This window comes from Lineus longissimus, chromosome 5, assembly GCF_910592395.1.
Source record: "Lineus longissimus chromosome 5, tnLinLong1.2, whole genome shotgun sequence".
Classification (NCBI taxonomy): domain Eukaryota; kingdom Metazoa; phylum Nemertea; class Pilidiophora; order Heteronemertea; family Lineidae; genus Lineus; species Lineus longissimus.
The window spans coordinates 18,867,892-18,889,014 of NC_088312.1; the positions used below are offsets into that span (position 1 = coordinate 18,867,892).

At 38.0% G+C, this 21,123-nt stretch overlaps 1 protein-coding gene across 13 annotated transcripts in view; it reads right to left on the reverse strand.

Annotated features, from left to right (window-relative positions):
* Window positions 1-21,123, reverse strand: part of LOC135488724 (protein F37C4.5-like) — a 111,029-nt gene that overhangs the window by 5,833 nt on the left and 84,073 nt on the right. For 7 of the 13 annotated variants that reach the window (XM_064773467.1, XM_064773471.1, XM_064773470.1 and 4 more), the window contains 5 exons: window positions 18,328-18,467; window positions 8,609-8,861; window positions 5,820-5,903; window positions 4,470-4,493; window positions 419-658 (listed from right to left, as the gene is read on the reverse strand). In XM_064773467.1, coding sequence (XP_064629537.1) covers window positions 419-658; window positions 4,470-4,493; window positions 5,820-5,903; window positions 8,609-8,861; window positions 18,328-18,467 — 741 coding nt within the window. Of the gene's footprint in view, window positions 1-418; window positions 659-4,469; window positions 4,494-5,819; window positions 5,904-8,608; window positions 8,862-10,704; window positions 10,940-12,898; window positions 12,941-18,327; window positions 18,468-21,123 lie in introns of all 13 variants that reach the window. The other 6 variants (XM_064773473.1, XM_064773477.1, XM_064773469.1 and 3 more) reach the window with 6 other exon arrangements.

The following is a 21,123-nucleotide window of genomic DNA, read 5'->3' on the forward strand; positions in this document are numbered from 1 at the left end:
AATTGTACTCACTGACAACATGTACAAGCACAAGCAACACACTATTAATAATAAGGGGTTTTGAAAAAAACGTTTACATTTTCAGCCAATACAAATATGCACCCCTAAGGGTTTTTCGGGGCATGAAAAACCCTTTGAAGTTATTCAAAAGATCAAAAGCCCTTCAGTATTTTTCATTTTTCGTTGAAAAATCTCTACTGGGTGCATATTTGTGTTGATGATGATGATGATGATGATGATGATGATGATGCTGGTGATCGTCATGGCGCAATGTACTAGGACGAAATATGAAATGCATGAGGTCACGTCTACATCCCTGCAGCGTATGGTGCCGTAGAAAGCTGAAGTCAACCGTATAACTTACGTTTAGGAACATCCCTTAATGAACAGTTAACGAAGGGTTCAAATGATCGCTCACCTTAGCACAGAAGTTGTTGTCGAGGAAGATACTAGTTTGTCCTGCCAGTAGAGCGTACGGTGAAGTGTTCTTCACCTTGGCCCTAAGGTATGCATAAGGAGAGCGCTTGGGCACGCTCTCGTATTCGAATACTGGGTTCAAATCTATGATGGCTATGGAGACTTTGTGCGCGACATTGTCTGACGGGATGGTGTGATGGCGGACGACCTCGTAGCAAGTGCTCGTGATGTTCTCCTTGATCTGGAGGGGAGAAAGACCGACATTATGAAGTTGAACCTACTTGAGCTCAATAACGCAAAACTTGCTAACGTTGCCACCTGGCCTACTACCTTTGCCACCCCTAAAAATATCTGCCAAAAGACTATGACATAGGAGGGGGGGATTATATAGATTATAGAAAAACTTCTATTGTTGCAAAATCCCTTTCATCACAAAGTAAATGCTTTTGATAATTGCCCTTTTCTTTCTTTTAGCAGACATTTTAAAAGGTGGTAAAAGTTGGCCCACTTTTGGCAAAGTTAGGATATTTGACGATACTTGCAATTTACTCAAATCTTCGAATATTTTTTTTTTCACAAACATTTATAATGAATATAATAATTTAGGTTTAGATACGACAAAAGTTGAGACAAAACTCTTTTAAAAGGTACTGTAACATTTTTCACAGGATTACTGAACAATTAGACGGACCATAACTCTCTAAAATATATCTTAGTGCAGGCGAAGACAGTCATCTTTTCTACCAATAGGATACAGGATAATCTTCTGCAAAAACAGCACCAAGGTCAGAATCCACTAAAACCTTTCCAACTCAGTGCAGTGACGACGCTGCTGTCCCAAACATTGTTCAGCTACAGGGGTAATTTGGAAATTAAAAATTAGCCACACTTAATGATACTTCAGATTCAAGCCAAGTGGTAGTAGCAGGTAATTTGAATTACCAAATACCCGCTCGGACCAGACGTGGTATGCTGCAGCAGCAACTGCAGCAGGAAAAGCTCTAGTGGAATTGGACTTCACGACAACAACTTATACTTTATAGGATGATACTACAGACAATACAACTCTCCAAAGTTGAGGTAGAGATGGAGAGTTACTTCTACTAGGGAGGGTGAACTTGGGCATGCTAAACTAGGAATTCTCTATATTGTTTGGATCAGAGAAAACATTCAATATCGTAAATCAGTTAAGTTGGTCAAAAGGCTGATTGATTTTGCGAAATAAGGAAAATACTTAATCCTTTTCGTCTTCGAATTGCAATAGTTTTGAATTAAATACCTATAAGACTAAGATTATCAAATGAATTAACTTATCGTAATAACAAATTCATGTGTGCAGAAGAATTGCCGTCATGAATTCAAATATTTTAGGGTTTTCAGGAGATATATGTAGGATAGTCTAAGAGAAATGTTGAGTGAAGAGTGAGTCCCCTTGATGAGGGATCTTAAGGGAATGGCTAATAACCTCGGAAAGGTGTCTTTTAAAGCATGAAAGTTGGCCCAGGACTCCTGAGATTTTGTCGAAATTTGATTTAATAGACTCCTGTCAAGAAAGTCTAGCTCCAGCTCAGAGTGTGATATGAAATAAATATCAGGGGATGCAGTTTAGTTATTCCAAGCAACATGAGGAATATAGACTTCACATTTTAAAAGATGGTTAAAAGAAAATTGTGAAATTTTAAAATAAAAGTTTGAAAAGTGAATAAAAGGCTGGCAAAAATAGACAAAAAACACTGCTGTAGATGCATAGGGTAGATCCCACGTGGGTTGACCTATGTATGGTGGATGTGAATAGATATACCTCAGCAAAATATTTTTTGGAAGGAATATTGGTGGACAATTTATGGATTGTGAACATAATACATGGACAGCTATAAGAAACAAACATCATGCAAAAAAGGACAATTTGCTAAGAGTGCAATGAAATCGACACGATATAAACCTGCTCAAAAGCATAGAGTATGATTGATAAAACCTTACTATCACCAAGAATTGATAAAGACATGTCTTTATTTAATCTTGCTATCACAGATGATGGATATTTCAACACCTTTTCATCACCAAATTGAGGATGGGAGCACAAGAAGATGGCAATTTTTTCTTTTTCGAGAAATTGGGTAAAAACCATGATACAAGGAAAATGGAATATGCATTAGGACAACTAAGTTCAATGCTTCTCACTGGTCTATTGGCAATGTCCACCTTTATCATATTCACACAATATCTGGAGAAGGCTGGCTACATGTATATAGTAATGATAATTGATAATCATCAAGTACCCATATCCTCAATTTGCATAATTCCTAAACGGATTTTTAAGGAGTAGCTCAACTTATTGATGGCCATGACCATAATTGCATTATTCAGAATTCTTAAAAAGAGGGGCTAAAAGGATGCATCCTAAAATTTGCACACACCTTCTACCACCTGTTGGCGTGTACTTTTGTAGTGCATACCCCCTATACAGGAGCTCGGTAACTATACATTAGTGATGGCCATCATTAAGTTATATTACTCATCTTACACACGGGTCAAATATACATTCCCGAGTAAGTACCTAATATCTCCATTACCTTCCCCCCTTGCACAACTCAAAAGTGAGGCACTCTGCAGACACTGCCCTGGACACTCTCACTCGATGTGCACCTTGCGGTGCCTGCAGAGAATGCCACGCTTCCAATTTGTGCACTAGGGGTAATGGGTATATTCAGTAGAATATCAAAATGCACATTACGAACATTCCCGTGAGCTGGCTTCGGTCTTACTTGGGAATGAATAATTGACCTGTCAGCTTTAATGACAATAGACTAAATATGTTCATTTGAATTGCATGTATATCATACAGAGAAATTACTATAAATAGGACAATTTTCAATGTTTTTATTACAGGTTATTGACTCGGACTGTTTAATGAATAAGTCAATTTGAAACACTGAAAATTGCCATAAATATCACGGTGCACCACAGGAACCTGGGACTGAAATAAAACAACATTTGTTAGTGCATCATATTGGACTGTTATTTTTGACGAGCAAGCATTCAAGTTCAAACCAGGCTGTACGTGGAAGAGAAATTACAATTTTAGATTCCTTGAACAATTGAATTATGGGGGGGGGGGGGGGCATAGACGTAAGCAAGGGGGCATGCGCAAATGACCCCTATTCGGGGAAAATATTTGTATTTGACTGTCCGAGGCCCTACATGAAATATTGCTGTTTCATCGTGACGTCATGCATATTACCGCTGAAATTTCATTGGAAACAACATCATGATGTAAACAGCAATAATAGGACTCTTTGGTGATGATATTAGGACATCTGACATCAAACCACTACACAAATGCAGAAACCAGGCAGTCTCAATCGCCTAGCAAATTGAAAACCATGCCAATCTTTTCAATCTTCTAAATAACTACATATTTCAAACACATTCAAATCATTTTCCAAAGACATTTCACCGCAGCCTATGTACATAAAACTTGTATGCTTCCTCTGTAAGTGTAGCACAAACACCTGAGGACCAAGACACGTTTTTTTGGGACAACACGTATAACTACAATAATCACTTTTCAAATTCGATGCCATCATGCTTTTCATTAGCAGAAATGATTCAAATCTCTATTATAAAGCACTGTTATATCACAATTCAATTTCGCCTTTATTTGAAAACATTTAGTCTCCTTGTACGAAAAGATAGTTTTGGTGATAATTTTTGTGCACCTTGCAGGACAAAATAGTGTCCATAAGAGCTCCGGATTCTTGGCTTGTGAAATGGAAACCTTTCAGTAACACTGGGAATTGGTGACACTTGTAGTTAATAACACTGATTTTTTGTAACACTGGTCAATTGGCAAACACTAGTACTTGAGTGACCTTGGCCAAACAAGGACACATTGTCATAAACATGATAAAGTAACACTGCAATTTAGGTGATACTGACATAATATTTTCAACTTTTCCTAATTATCACACTCTTATAATTGATATTTAGTTAATTAGTTGGGCATCATGACATTGTTAATTTCTGTGCCAAGGTGCATGTGCTACACTCACTATTCCAAGGGGAGTCTTCCTATCCTGCAAAGAAATAAGCGACACAATCAGTGAAAATACTAATTAATGAATCAATTAATTAACTGATATTTTGAATACCTTACTAATTATCAAATGATTAGATGTAATTAGTTAATAATTAGTTACTATATGAACTGCAAAAGAGATTAGTTGAAACAACTAATTAACTGATCTTTTCAACAACCTACTAATAAATAAATTATTAGTTTTGATTAGTTGATAATTAGGTACAGTACGCCAATGCTAATGAATTAGTTGAAAATACTTTTTAGAAATCCACAAACTGATGATTGTAATAAGTTAATAATTGACTAAATAATTAGCTAATAAGATTATCAATTGATTAATTGATTCTATTATTTACCTAGGTGAAAATAGAGAATTAGTGACAATAGGGTTATATACTACATCAAGTGAAAAGTTAAGATATTTTGTTGACATTGAAAAAATGTACTATTGGTTTATCATATTAGGTTTTAAGGTATGTCATGCAATCAACATGCAAGGGTTAAAGGGATGGTGTCAGATACCATGTTTGAAATGTAACCAAAAAGTATTCCTAGAAATACAATTACAATTTCACATCAAAACACACAATTTTTCTCTAAAACACTAAGATATCACAAGTCAAAACAGGATGGAAAAGTCACATTTCAAAGGAAAACTTGGGAATTTTATAATGGTACAATATTTTGATAAAATTCCTTTAATGCTTGCAGAAATTGCAAAGACAGAGTTCACCACACTTTAGTGCACCACAGACCAGTAATTTTTATTGCATGTGACAATTGCTTGTCTGCAGAGATCATTGCAAGTAAAAATGGTAGGAATCACTCATTGCTTTCATATGCCATAAACATCAAACACAGTGATGACCAATTTTGCCTGCAGACTGGCAATTTTTTGTCCCTCATCACAGCAATAAATATTGCACATCAGAGCAATAAAAATCACTTATCTGTGGCATTCTTTAGCATTTCCTTTTTATCTAAATCCACATGGTTTAGAAAGGAAACCGCTATGTACTATAAAACAAAACTTACACAAAACATGAGGACAAACAGGGTGCACCAGAAAAAACTAACCACAACTATTTCTAGCACCACAGGCACCAAAGGATCAATCTATCTGGGTCAACACGCATGCCCACCACACAAAATCAAATTCTTATTTGAGAAAAAATATACCAGATTATGACATACGAGAAATCGTCTGAAAACTACAAGTTTCCAAAGATTTCCCTTTATTCAAAATCAAACTTTTCGGTCAATTTTTCCGTCAAATTAGAGTCAATAGTCTGCGGCGGGCATTAGGAGAATTCAAACATACGTCGTTGGTGAATGATCTGGATTTCATCGAGGACAACTTGTATTTGACGCGTCGCTTTACAGCTGAAGTACCATTCAAGTCAGCCTTGGAATGAAACAGGTTAAAGTCATTTATACGGAATTCACCTTTACGTTCTGAATGACTAATTATTTTGAATATTCATGCAATTTTAGCCATTACTTCTAAAATCATAGCAAAGAGTAAGTCATTTTCTCTATCAAGTCAAAATCAGATCGTACACCAAAGTCAAAATTAGATTTTGACAATCTTTCATCTAATTATTCATTTTTTAAAATACGTGGGAAAGTTATAATCACATAAGATGCACGTATGTGATTATAACTTTCCCACGAGTTCATTCCATATTGAAAACGATAATTCTCTTGATTCTTATAATTAAGACTCAGACAAGGATTAAGATTGTGCAATGTACACATATACAAAACTGCATAAGATCCCGTATTTTCAACGGGGCAATCCAAACATGAGAAAAAAATAATCAAAACTCTGGTAAGAAGTTCTTTCAAGTCAAAAACTCATTGATAAAGAACAAGGACACTCATACTAAAAAATTGTCTGCTGTTCCAAAACATGTACTACCGTACTACATAAAGATGGAAAAAAATCTATAAAATAATACAGCGCTTGTCAGAAGTAATACCCATCAGGTTAAACATTTGAGGATCATACAGGTTGCACGTTCTTTCAACTTACCAGGTTCGGCAAATTGAAAAATCGCTCAAGTATGAAGTATCCGTACCAATTTTACATACAGCGTAAAAGAATTTGTGCCACGGCGATACCTAAAATGGATTCGAATACATCATACGGGCACAAAATGCACACCTGTCGAAACTTCCACTTGACATCAGCATAATGAACAAATGTTGCTAAGACACGTTACTATTAATGTTACTTCTGACCAGCACTGTACTACTACTAAAGTTCTGTTCAACTCCACTTAGCCCTCGTGTATACTGCGTTATCAAAAATATAGAAGGCGAGTGACATCTTGCTTGAATACTTTTGGCATTCAGATGAATCTTACCAACTTTGTACTGCAATACACCGAGACTAGAAATAGATGACTAGAACTTTGACATTGTATTGAATTGTGCCTTATGTGACCCAAATAAGTTACCAGTGAAATGTCCTTGGGTGCCAATAGGACTAGTCTGTGATGGTACCATTTATTGTGATGGTTAGTTGGTGATTAGTGCAGTGGGTGCTAAAAGTGACAACAAGAGTGTTTAAGGTTTTGCCAATCACAACATGCCCGCACAATGGGTAATTTGCTAGAACATGTAATACTGATAGGGGCAACATCGATACTGTTGAATGTCACGGTTAAAGTTTGGACAGATGGTGTTGTGACGAGAAAGTCACAAACCATCTATAAACCAAACTACTGATATCAATTACATGTAGTTGTTCGTAGACTGTTATTTGTCAACAATGTTAGGAAGTCAGAATCAACAAAAGTGGTGGCCTCTATTGACCAACTCTCATACTTGGGTCCGGGTGATGAAGCACAGCAATACTGTCAATTGCAGAGGTGTCACCCTGGATGTCAATTTCAACCATTTTTTAAATTCAACAAAAGTGGTGGCCTCTATTGACCAACTCTCGCACTTGGGTCCGGGTGATGAAGCACAGCAGTACTGTCAATTGCAGAGGTGTCACCCTGGATGTCAATTTCAACCATGTTTTAAATTCAATCTAAGTAACAGGCCACCCAAATTAGGTTATTGATAGAACAGTGATAGACCTCAGCAACAAAATAAAAGTTAAGCGAGGAAAGGTTTTATCAAGTCTTCTTGTTAGAATTTCTACAAATGTCTACAAGAGAGTCGATTTCCACACCCTATTTTACGCTAATATGGGTCTTCCGAAAAAAGAAAGTTCCCTGTGCATGTTTGGGGTGAGCATAGAACTACACAAACATGTCGCAACTTGAACAACAGGTATAAGCTTACTATTGTAAACCCGAAATATTCGCGACCATTTTATTCACTTGCTTGTGAAATTCCAATTTCAGCGTACTTTTAATCTAAGCGTTTTGACATTTTGGTTTTGCTGTCGATATCTTTTCTCTATTATCTGTAAACACAAGGCATGCAAATATTCCTGGGTTTACAGAATTTTAGAACTATTTACATAAAGTTCTGTATTTGCTCATGGTTTTACATGACATATTTCAATCCTCTATAAATTTAGAGATGCCAGGATCATATCCTTCAGCGACATTTTAAGAATCTTGTATAGATTGCTGCAATATCTTGGATGGATTGCTGATAACTACTTTTAACACAATGTTTCACAACATACATCTGTGTGAGTAAACTTTTGATTGTTCGCTTCACAGTCAGGCAAAAATCAAATAAAGATCAAAGATTAAAAAGAAAGGAGAACTGAATATGTCACAGAGCAAAATGGGCAATCAAATCGTTGGCAAGGTTAAAAAAATCAGGGAAAAAAACATGCGTTAAGACATTTTCAAAAGCAGTGAGAAGAATTTTAGTCAAGGTTATAGTTAGAAGTGTAAATATGGAATTGAAAAAGAGAAAGTCCAGAGAATTTATCGAAAACATTTACAAAAGCCAAAACACGGAAATCTAGAAGTAATTCCAAAGAAGAAATAGAGGGCGCCAAAGTTTAGATGCCAAGATCTGTCCCCACCAACGGATTTGATTTAGTAATCGAATTTGAATATAGTAACTAATCTAATATGTACAAGACACAGAGACAAAACCAGCACACAATTTCTAAATTTCAAATTTCAGGCTGACCTCCATCGCGGAGCTGTCCGCATCGCGTAAACGCAAGTCGAGGGCAGGTTCTTCTTTTTCGTTCTTAGCGTCGCCATCTTTAGACCTGTCCGACCTTTCTTCCTCCTTAGCTGATGATTCCTCGTCGGACAGAAGCCCATACTGTTTTAGGAAACTTTTCTCGTCTTTTGTCGCATGAAACGACCATGCACGCCCGACCTTCTTGTTGGGTTTTCGCGTTTTGTTTCGTCGAAGGGTGGCATAGGGGGAATCACTTTGTAAAAGAAAAGTGGATAGCTAACAGAAATTTGCTGGACATGGATCGGAAACCAGGAGTGGTTTAAACACTTGGGCAGGACAAGCTATACATACATTCAGACAAACAATGAACACTTAGTCTTGAATCTGTAAATTATCAAGTCAATCCGGGATTATTTCTCACAAAAACAACAACAGATATTCTGGACAGAGTTCGGCATTCCTTGGCAACCTGCAAATAAGTTTTGGTTAGAACCCCCGACAACTAAATGTCACCTGATACAATAATTCAAGGCCGTAACCTTGAAAAATGACCTTGACCTTGTTTGTCATACATTTCAAATCAAGGTCAAGGTCATGGCTCTAAAATGTGAAGGTCAAATGATTGGGGACAAGTTAGCACAGATTGTGAAGCAAAACAATTACAACCAAAAGTTGTAACCAGTGAAAGCGGAAAACATCATGACCAAAACACGTTTCAACATCATAAAAGGAACCTAGAAACATAAATTTATATTTTTAATAATGGAGATGTGTGTCTGTAGCATGAAGCAAGCGAGTGGAAAAGTATGCGAGAATATGTAAGCTCATCTGCTGAAGGTGTCAGAATGTGAGGTATAAGCAAATGAGGTTTATGCAAATTGTGAGAGGTCAGAGGTCACATCAATAGCAAATCAACCTTGGATACCCATGGTAGGCATTTGAATATGTAATGAGGTTGGAGGTCAAATGAATACGCAAATGAGGAAGCTAAAGGTCAGAGACACTGATTGACACCAACTAGAGCAAATTAACCTCGACCAATGAAAACTGAGGAAATTCCCATCATGAATACGAGGATCATTATGAAATAAAAACTGCCCTGTGATCAACGTCAGCAACGTGATATGCCACCTATTGGGCTTCTCGACCACGAATAAGGTTTTTGCCTCTTATACTTACTTACATTCTATATTTATAAGGCGTATAAGAACTTGAGGGTCTGGATGCTACTAGGCCTACTTCCGTGCTACAAGGACCCTTTACATTTATAGCTTATTCAGCATTACGAAATCATACACTATAAGACTAGAGTCATTTAAAAAAAATCAAAATATATTATTCATACTTTTTTTTCATGCTTTGAAGCTTTAAGAAAATAAAATGTGGTGATAATTTGGGGCTATATGAGACATGTTATCAGGATTATCATGCTGACTTCATCTCAGAGCTCAAATGTAAATGCCAGGTGTGTGTTGATGGCGAGCTGTTTTCTGAATGGGGGAAATTGGGCCATGGGAGAAGTTGGGAGATGAGGGATAGGAGAGGGAGTGTTATAGAGAAAGACCAGTCAAGTTCGTGATAGGAATGTCAACCGATTTAAACACTTGGTTTAATAGTTAAATCCTGAGGAAATAAGGCATTTTGCTTCTTTGCCATGCGCTACATTAACATTAACCCCTTACTTCCTCAGGATGATTAGTTTTATTACAATAGTAGCTTGCTATGAATTAGTTAGTACCCATTTTGGGTTAGAAAACTTTTATTTTTTGGCATGCACGATGATTTGCAATTCAGGTATTCCGCATACTTCACAGGCAAATTAATATTTTTTAATACAACCAATTATAAAATAAAATCTTCAGTTACGAAATATGTTATCAGGGGATTAGTTAAATCACTTACCCGATATTTTAGTCTCACTCATGACAAGCTAGGACATCCTAAACAATGGTGCATGGGTACAAGAATCGTTTAGAGCGAGCAAGGTTTAAGTCATGGGCGATGCAGTTTGTTAAACAAAACTTAAATTTTAGTTATGGGTAACATTCTGAAGAAAATTCTGAACTCTGACAGGCAAAGTCTCGCTCAATTCTAACCTCCAATGGTAAATCCTTGTATTCTGCTTCCCGTTCTGCTCGAGACTGCTCAGCACTTGATCTCGGCTTCTCCTCGGCTAATGGCGGCATCAATGCCTCGTCGAAAGATCGATTAAATGCGTTAGAGGAATCGGTTATGATCATCGCCGATTGGGGGCGCTTCTTTTTCATACTCTTCGTTTTATCGACTCGTGGCGACATGTCTACGCCGTTCATGGACGCAGACATGGGATGACTGTAGAACAAAATGGTGGCATGTAGGGTCAAGAAAAGATTCAGAGGTCAGCCCTAACCTAAAGGTCAACCTCAAGGTCAACCTTAGCCTTAAGGTCAACCTCAAGGTCAAATGTACTTGCCACCAGTACCTGAAGGTCAATGGGTCAAGGATACCTGCAAAACTAGTCCCAAAGTGTACCAAGCTTTTTTACATTTTGGAAAAGGCATTCAGGTGATAGATGAAAGCAAGAATGAATAAAGACTCGTCTTTATTACTTCTTGCTAAAGGTCACTTTGTGAGAATATCCAAGAGAAGCGAAATTCTTTGAAGTTTGGTTGTGATGTTTGTTAACTTAAACTGACGTAAGTTGTTAGGAACACATGTCTGGTCAAAGGTAACATTCCTTGCGATGCACAACATAATTGCAACACTACATCATGAATTCTCAAGTACACTTTAGAAATAAATGTTATTTCTCATAAATGTTGTGTTTTTCAACGATTAAAACTTAACACCAGAATGCCTTAACCACAATGACTCATGCTCTTTAAATCAAATTTATCAAGGTAGGCAGATTGCTTGGGGGGAATGGCAAGGTCGCAAAGCGGCAAGCTCTGTCTAAAGCCCTTGAGCACATGCATCAGCTGCCATCTTTGATGCAGCAATTATCCCAATAAACAAACTGTATCCATGGCAACTTTATGTGGCGGATACGGCCAAGATTTTGAAAAGAAAACATGCCTGTGGTTATTTCTTTATAACAGAAGAATGCAAAGATATTACTGTATGCAATGCACTACCATCACCGATGCTTAGTATGTCAAAAACGTGCGCCATGACTCCTCTCCAACCTAAACCTGGAAATCACTAAATGTATGAGTTAGGTATGTGAACAGTTGTGTTCATAAGTAACGTTGCTTGTAGTTTTGGGCACGAAAAGCAAGGTTATGAACAACGTTTTACAGTTTCAACGTTTTACAGTTTAATTTCATCGGTTGCTTTCAATGATGACACAAGATTATTTCATCTCTGAGAAGACTGCTGGCATGTCCTCACGGCCCGGTCTAATTTGTGCGACAAGTTGAAATGCAAGCCACCATGTTGATATTGTTCATGATGTACGTTTTACATTGGGGACACCCAGCAATGCTGGCATTAACGTGTGAGCCAGCAAGGCGAGGAGTGCCAGTGGATATGATTTGGCTGTCTATCCTCACCTGCAGACCATGGGTCACTCTCTTGGCTCCAAGGATGTGTTGGTCATCGACTAAGAGGATAGGCGAGAAGCGATCTATGAATGACAAGAATCCCCTCCCCTCAATGCATGGACATGGTGGCTTGTGTTTCAGCAGGTGGTGAGGACAATACCATCATCTCACAGGAAGTTGCGAGATCAGACGTGAACAACATCAGTCCTGAAGGAGCGTTTGTGGACAATGGTAAAACTAGAGACAACCTCCAGTGAATTCTAATCCAGTGAACAGATTGAACTTCATAGTGTTATTATATTGATGTCTTTACAGCCACAAGTCATAAATTTCCATTTTATTGAAGATTGTGCCAGGTATGGTAATTCCTTCTCTGAGAGCAAGCAGATCTATTTGAAAGGAATTCAGACTGGTCATGATGCCAAAACAGCCGGAGGTTCCAATATATTCATAAGTAACTTTTTGAGGACTAGGCAACATTGTTTGAACTCATCTATTCTTACAAACCCCGTGGCGATTTTTACACCTCCAAACTTGGTATGGTCGATGACTTGGACTTGATAACACTACTATTTGGTTTTATCAGAAACCTGTTTAAGACGTGACTGATCATCCAAATTTATCTAAGATTTACGTCTACTCCAAGGAAATTTTCCAGGAATATTATTTCGCTGATATGCTAATGATAATATAGGGTTAACTCTGACACCAAGATCCTTATGTAATAGCGCTTTTCATTTCACCGTCACCGCCTGATACCTGTACTTACAATTTATAGGTGGCGCGATAGATGGGGTTAAGTCCATTGTAACTGTGCAACGCAATCAGAAATTATGTTAGAATTTGAATTAAGATTGTTTTATGTCAAAGACATTCATTGCATTGCTAGTAAAGTGGAACCTCTCTATCAAGGATCACTTTGGGATGGAGAACTGTCCTTGTTGGCGAGGTGCCCTGATTACAGGGGTCAAAATAGACTGTGAGAAACAGTCATACAACACTGCTGACTATTTGGCAAGTTACCTGCAAAATGAAATAAGTCACAAAATTAATTGCTGCAAAAAGGTAATCAGGACAATAAGGGTATAACTACCTTGGTTTGAAAACCATTTACACCAAGTTTCAGATCTTGGATCTTCTTGTCGCTGACTATGACAATGAAATTGGTAAAATATCAAAATATCATTGCTGATAAGCATTCAATGTACTAGGCTCCTGAAAAAGTGATTTCATTAACAAACAACCGAAGCTGACCACCCTTACAAAAGTTTTGCAAGGACTGAGAGTGAAGTTTGTTCCCAAAATGAGAGAAAAAGAGATGTTTCATCTTTTTAACTGTTGCTCAGGAATGTGGGTATAGCTTTGCAACTGCTAGGCAAGGGACATCAAGGAAAAGCTTTATGAGACTAATTTTTCTAATTTTTCAATACGGCCATGACTTTTTTCCTGATTTTGGTCAACCTTATACCTCTTCAGTCCTTCAGAGAGAATATTTTCACACAAATGAGCATACAACGTATCAATGAAAAAGATAATTATCATGTGAAAAAACATTAAAATATGAGCAGATCTTGGCACTACAGGGCTTCCGTTGGAGTCGAGGAAACAACAACATCAATCTATAGGCTGATGAAATATTCAAAGTGAGGGGTCATATTTTCATGTCAAAAATCAAAAATCAAACACTATCCAAAAATTTCAGACTACAAACCAAAATTTTTGCACTTTCTATTTAAACCTCCCAGTCATTTTTGATTGAGATGTCAATCAATTTGATTTGTTCAAAATTATTTTAAAAATTTTTCAATCAAAATTGATATCATCGGTATATGGAGCAAACGGAAACTCTGCAGGTTGGAAAGGGTCAGAATAAAATGAACAATTTGAAAATGTTAGGTAGAAATATCGTAGGTCTGATTTTATTTCTTACCAAAATTTATCAGAATTTTAGAGTGGTTAGCCAAAAATTGGATAAAAGTTTTCGATTTGATAACTTTTTGTTTTATGAATACTTTTGAAAAAGCAAAAGTGATAAAATTTTGAGAAATGAAAATGATAAATCTTTGGTAAAATTCGGTCACCTGGTATTGTATGCCACCTCTCTGATAAGTCATGACTTGTCGGCGACGATCGTGGAAGCTATCGTTTCGAAAAGGCTTCAAACTGCCGGTATTATAAAATATGACTTAAGTTACCATAGTGTGTGAATAACAAGGGGTTAAAATACGGCTCAAGATTTTGGTACGGATCTGGCAGGAAGTTCACTTTAAAGAAAGACTGGACAGTCCCATAACATAAGTCTTCTCTTGGCTTTGGGCTTCATATGACAATGGGGGGGGGGGGGGATCAATAGGGCAATAATAAAGAAAAAAGAAATAATGGACCAAATTATTGTTAAATATTCCGGCATTTTGACATTTGATATTTCATCAGCCTATAGGTGAAGGGCAGGTGGCATGCCCATGCAGAATTTAACCCCTTTAGGACTAATTTTTCATATAATGTTTAAAGAAAATATAAGATTCATTGTTATAACAATATAGGTCAATTGTTCCTGTCACTTTTTAAAGGTAAAGCAGAAACTCTCACAAAAATCTATATTTTTCTAAAAATTGTTCTACTTCATTCAAGAGAATTTGGATAGCAGTCCTGAAGGGGTTGAATGTTTCAAGATCTGCTCCTGTTCTGAAAAAGACATTATACAATATCGAGACGTGCCATGCCATTCTAAGTTGACCAAAGATTCTAGTGCAAGTATAGTGTAATGTACAGTGGGGCAGTGAGTAATGTACAGGGGGTTCATGCAGTGAGTAATGTACAGCGATGTACTTTGATCAACTTAGAAACGTATAGATACATACTCTAGTTTTAACGATCTAAGACCATTTTGGAATATTCAAGAAACAGGAGATATCAGCCAATCAAAATGTTCAATCTGGGTGGTCAATGTTGGTTGGCAACTCTATGTTATCTGATGGACATGATGTCAGGGCCTGGCTTGGCCTTCGTGCTGATTTCACAACAAATAATGAAGCGGTCTTAGACCAGTGAAACCAGAGTATCCAAATTTGCAAGCAATGTGGCTGAACTATTTCAATTTCTAATTCTAATTCTACACGGACATGACCTTGACACATGTTTGACCTTGGAACCGATGTTATGTTAACCACCCCTACACACACACTCGCTACATCATGTGAGACTGATTAAAATGCTTCAGCATCACGCTTAGCAACCAGAGCTTCCTTATTTCATCAGTTTTCTTATAGGTGGCGGAGATATTGTACTGCAAACATTAGCATTGGTCGATAGCACTAGTTGGCACAGATACACGCAACATCCCCGCCTCAATCTACACACAGCAGCATGTGCCCCGCAGACATAAATATTGATTGATACGCCTGAATCATTATTTGTATAGAAATGGATATTATTAGCTAAAAATAATTGGTGGAGGAATAGAATGAAACTGAAGCGGGAGTGTGCCTGCAGCCACCAAGGTTTCTCTGCTGACTGGACCTGGGCTCTGAGAGTGCAATCCCCTACATATTAAAAGGGTTCACCGGTCATGATTACTGGTGGTCCAGGAAAATAGAAATGAACCAGGTTGTTCTTGAATGATATATCATCAGCAAGTACTCCTTTGAGGACTCTGAATTTCAACCAAACCAGGAACTCTGATTCAAATATCTTCATAAAGCCTTGAAATAACAAAGAGTGACCGAGGGATCCGGAAAAAGACCATTTCTCCCTACCTCAAGTTCCAAGATCAAACTTTGACATTTGCATAAAATAAATGAAATGGCCAGGGCCATTGTGCTCACCTCATGTGGAGGAAAGATGGATAAAGAGCATGGTATTGTGTCATGTAGTGTTAGGTTTGATGTAGGTCCAAGCAATTACAATTTCCCCAAAATGGCCAATTTACAGTCATTCGACCTCTGTGACCTTGAAAAGTAGGTCAAATCAAAGAAGACCCGGGTGACACATTGAATGGTTGTTAGAATTAGATGTACCTATGATATAAAATTGGTGCCAATCGGGCAAGTCATTACTAGGAATAATGGCATTTTGAAGAATTTAGGATTTGGCCCCCTCCCTGGAGGCCAAACGGCAAATCAGATCGCACCAAACTTCGGTACCTGAGATCACCTGACCAAGGGGTACATGTGTACTTAATTTGTGATCAATAGTCATTGCAGTTAAGAAACGTGCCATAGTTACGGCCTGACGGCGAATTTACGCCATTTGACCTCTGTGACCTTGACAAGAAGGTCAAATTAAAAACCTGTGTGACATATACTGTATGGTGGTTAGATGTACCCATGATATCAAATTGGTGGCAATCGGGCAAGAAGTTAAGGAATAATCACATTTTTAAGGTTTTTGGATTTTGCCCCCTGGTGGTCAAGTGGTGAATCATATTGGACCAAACTGTGGTTCCTGAGATCACCTGACTAAGGGGTAAATGTGTAACAAATTTGGTATCAATAGTCATTGCAGTTTAGAAACGTGCCATCGTTACATCCTAACGGCTAATTTACACCATTTGACCTCTGTGACCTTGAAAAGGAGGTCAAATCAAAAACCCGGAGGATATATGATGCACCTTTGCTAGAAGTACCTACCATATTTTTTTCAAAATTTCCCGACTACTATTAAGGGAGATATTGCATATTTTCACTTTTAACGTTTGGCCCCCTGGTGGCCAAACCATGAAACGAATCGGACCGAAACTTGGTCTCCCAGGTGTCATTACATAAGGGTACATGTGTACCAGGTTTCAACTCAATAGCTCTAACAGTTACGAAACGTGCCCTGCTAACGGACGACGGACGACGACGACGACGACGACGACGACGACGACGACGACGACGACGACGACGACGGACGACGGACGCCACGGTATGGGATAAGCTCACCTCTGCTAAGAGGTGAGCTAAAAAGGCAACATGCTCAGGAGCAACAGTCGAGTGACAACCCTCCTTGTTTGACAAATCAAGATTGCTATCATTCCAACTGTTGCTGCTGATACAGTAAACCATACGTGCCGTACTGACAGACAGACAGACATTCAAGAAGCCACACACAATATTCACAACCCCACCCACAGGAAATCTGACAAGAGTCACGAGCACAGTGTTGCCAAAGGGAATCAAATTAATATGATTAAACTTAATGCAAGGTTCGTTTGACTTACAGTGATTTTTCAACTGATTCTGTGACTTGATTAATTAGAATTCTTGAGGATCAGGTTCAGGGGAAACCAAGACAGTACGACCTTGGCCTTTGAACTAATGCAGAGAAATCTATGACCTTGACCTTTTTAATTTTTTGGCGAATCAAGGTTATTCATGAAATCAGTGAAAAATAAACATGCTGGCAAAAATTTGTCGGTTTATATTATTCGTCAGTCGCTACTGTGTTGGGTTACACCATTGCTACATGATGCTGCATGCAATTTGATTGGCAGCCAACAGATAGCAGAAGCATCTTTGATATTACCGGTGAATTATTGGGCCAAATCAACAGCATTATCACATACAAGTACATGAAAATCACATGATACTATATCAAAGGGCTGGGAACAATTCCTTGCGACCCCCTTTTTGCCCCCACCCTTTCAAAAAAGGCATAAAGGAATTAAAATAGGGCAATTCCATTACAAAAAGGAATTGCTGATGCCTTATGGCCGATGCAATGTGCCTAAAAAATGTTTTGGTAAGGATGTTTTAAGGAATTGCCCTGAGCACCATATTAGATATAATTGTCAACAACATATCAGTAAAAGAACAGTCATTGGAAGACGCAACACAAATGACATTATTTTAAATTTATTCCACGAATTCATTCAGAACAACATCAAAGATATGAGCAATTGGCAAATGGGAAAGATGTTCTCCCCGGAGTCATTGAAAGATTCAAAATACAATAAAGAATTTAATTGAGAATTTAAAAGCGTTTTATAAATCCAATTATTTTATCTCCAAGAACCTCAGTAACTTAAAAGAATTCATCTCTCCCTCGGTAGACTCATACACTTGCAGTAGTGAAATGTGGGCACCGCAATGGATATTTAGTAAAACCCATGGGCACCCAAGGTGTTTTAGGGGTGAACATTCTCCCCCCCCCCGGTTTATTGATAAATTTATTGAAAAAACATTTAATTTATCAAATATATTGAACACGACTACTTACTATTTTGGTTTGAAGAAGAGCCTCTGGGTTCCAAGGTCAGGGACGGTTCCCCCGACACTTGGTGAGGCGGTGGAAAGTGTCAGTTTGGCTTCGTCCCAGTCCTCACCGGTTGCTTGCTGGATCATACCGTAATAAATAATCTGCAAGAGGTGAAGGAAACGAGGGGTTAATCAGAATGTTAAACGATAATTAACTGTTATTGATTAGTATGGTGTTTGTGTACAGTTGAATAAGATGTTAATTAAAGTTTAGTTTTGAATTTCAGACAGTAATAAGAAGTTCCATAGCAAAATACATTGACAAATCCATAAAAATGCTGCCAAACATGATATTGAAAAAAAATGTTTCTAAAATTGGTAATGACACTACATGCTGCACATCCGAATCCACTCCAGCCAATTTTTACGGATTGGGCCAGTCAAATGACTTTAACTGGGTACCTTAAGAAAAATTCAAAACATGACACTTAAACGCCTCGGACTCCATCTTACCACTTCAATTTGTGACTGCGAATGTACTGCACTGTGCAAAACAGTATGACACAGAAATATTGTAAAAAATAGACAAAAAACGAGAATTGGACAGACGTGCGCCCTTAAACATGTTGAAGGAGAAACAGCCCAAGTACCTGTCAGCTGTCACTAATGTATAGTTACATTAACTCCTGTGAAGAGTGTACTACCAAGATTCAGTAGTTTACAATCTTTGACTATAGCCATCTTCCAGTTCAAAGAGCTATCACATTTCCAGATTTCAATACATTTGAGGCCTTTGAATTGACACAACGGTCGGAAAGTCAGAGCAAAATTTCCAGATAATGCATCTTGTTATGCATGCGCGCGCATTGATAAGTTACCAAGGTAATCATGCCGTAACCAAGCTACACTTATTCTTGCGTAACGAAATACAAAATCTGGAAATTGTATTCCAACGTCTGCCAACTGTGGTACTGATTCAAACTTCTCAAAGGAGTACTCAGTGTTCTCTGCCATATTATACAGTACAACAACTTTCTGAGGGAAGGGTGCAAAAAGAATAGGATTGCACATTTGGAATTTGTGTGACAGACAGGTGTGCCCCCTGAGACCAATTCTGTCTATGTTTTAAATAACTTAAGGTGGGTACAGAACGAATACCAGAGAGTAGGTTTTACCTTCAATCCTTTCATGTACTGGATTGAAAAAGACAAGAAAGAGGAAATCACCGATCTCTAAAAATGTTTCTTTTTAAAAATTGATCTAAGACATTTTGATGACTTTTGGAAATATTTCTGTGGACATACTGCATGCGAGGCAATGATACATTCTGTGTTGGACAAGTTGATACAGGACTAGGACAGAATTGGTGATGGACTGTTGGTTTGGTGTAAGAAATTACGAACAAACACAAAAATATGCTCCTGTTGTGTAACCGGCAGTCGCCATCAATTCCTGACTTTCAGTATAGAGGGCTTTACACGTAAACGCACACAGGTTCACAGACACTTTCTAATGCAAGGTGAGATTTTTCAATAGAAGTATATTCCTCCTGCTACGAGCCCTGTTACTTATGGTGCAGAGTTCAAGAATGCCATTGTCAGACCGAAATTTCTCTCCCAAAACCTGTTTTTTGTTCAAAAGGATTCAAAATCTTCCAAAACATACAGATAACCCAATCAAGATCGTACATAACACCGTCATCCCCCCCCCACCATGCACTGAGCAGCAACGGAGCTGCCATGGAGCTGCTTGTGGACTAGTGGCTCAGACGCTAAACTAGCGGTCAAGTGGTCTTAGGTTCGAATGCTAATAGCTGGTATGAAACTTTAGGCAGGTCTCTTTGTCTCACTTGCTTCACTCCACTCACTTGTATAAATGGGTATCGATCAGATATGCTAAATGCTACAGCACTGAAAGACCAGCTTAACTGAGTATATTGAAAGGTTTTAGCACAGACCAAGGCTTAAATTTGATGTCGTATGACACCTCTACCTAGCTGATATCAGACTATAAACCCCAACTTTAACTTTGATTTACACCCATCACTGACCCACACGCCTCATGAAAGATATATCAGTGATCGTGACGTCTTCAAATTGTTGTTAATCAATCATACTTCAATCAGGCCAATCATTTGGGATCAGCCGATTCTCAAAGGAATGTCAATGCTAGGAGGAAGTTTAAATATTCATCACAGTAAATGATATGCTTTTTATTAGGGTGGGAAAAGGTCATGCATTGCTTTTTGTTTGCAAGAAAATTCATATCCCTAAAGTGATTAAAATGAAATCACATCAAAGTTAAAAGGATGTCTTTAAAGTAATTGGATTTTCTGGATTTGGTGAGGCATACATAGAAATGTACTTTCTACCTAACACAGTGGTTGAAAGACCTGACGCTAAAATGAGCATGATAACATATGTATACATCTTTGGAAATTTTACTTGCATATAGTTAGTAAACAAACCATTCAAATACCATGCACAAAACTGTTAGTGTTGGTATACCTATCTCTAATCATTCATATCACTATCTGCTTGAAACCGGATCATGCACTGTGATCTTCAAGGAGTGGAAGGAGTGCCATCCGAACTCCAGCCACAATACTGCAGGAGTGGCCCAACTTCTCAGACAAACGACCAAAAACATGGCCAGGTGAAGCAGACCTGGAAACCAAGTAAAGCTGGCTCCTGCAGTGCTCATTCATGAATCACTATTTGGCGTCATTAGCTATCATTGGCTAGAAGGGTGCTAAGGGCAATGCTTTAGCACTTTTGTCCAAATTTGGTAAAACTGTAGTTAGATCAGTGTGAACTAA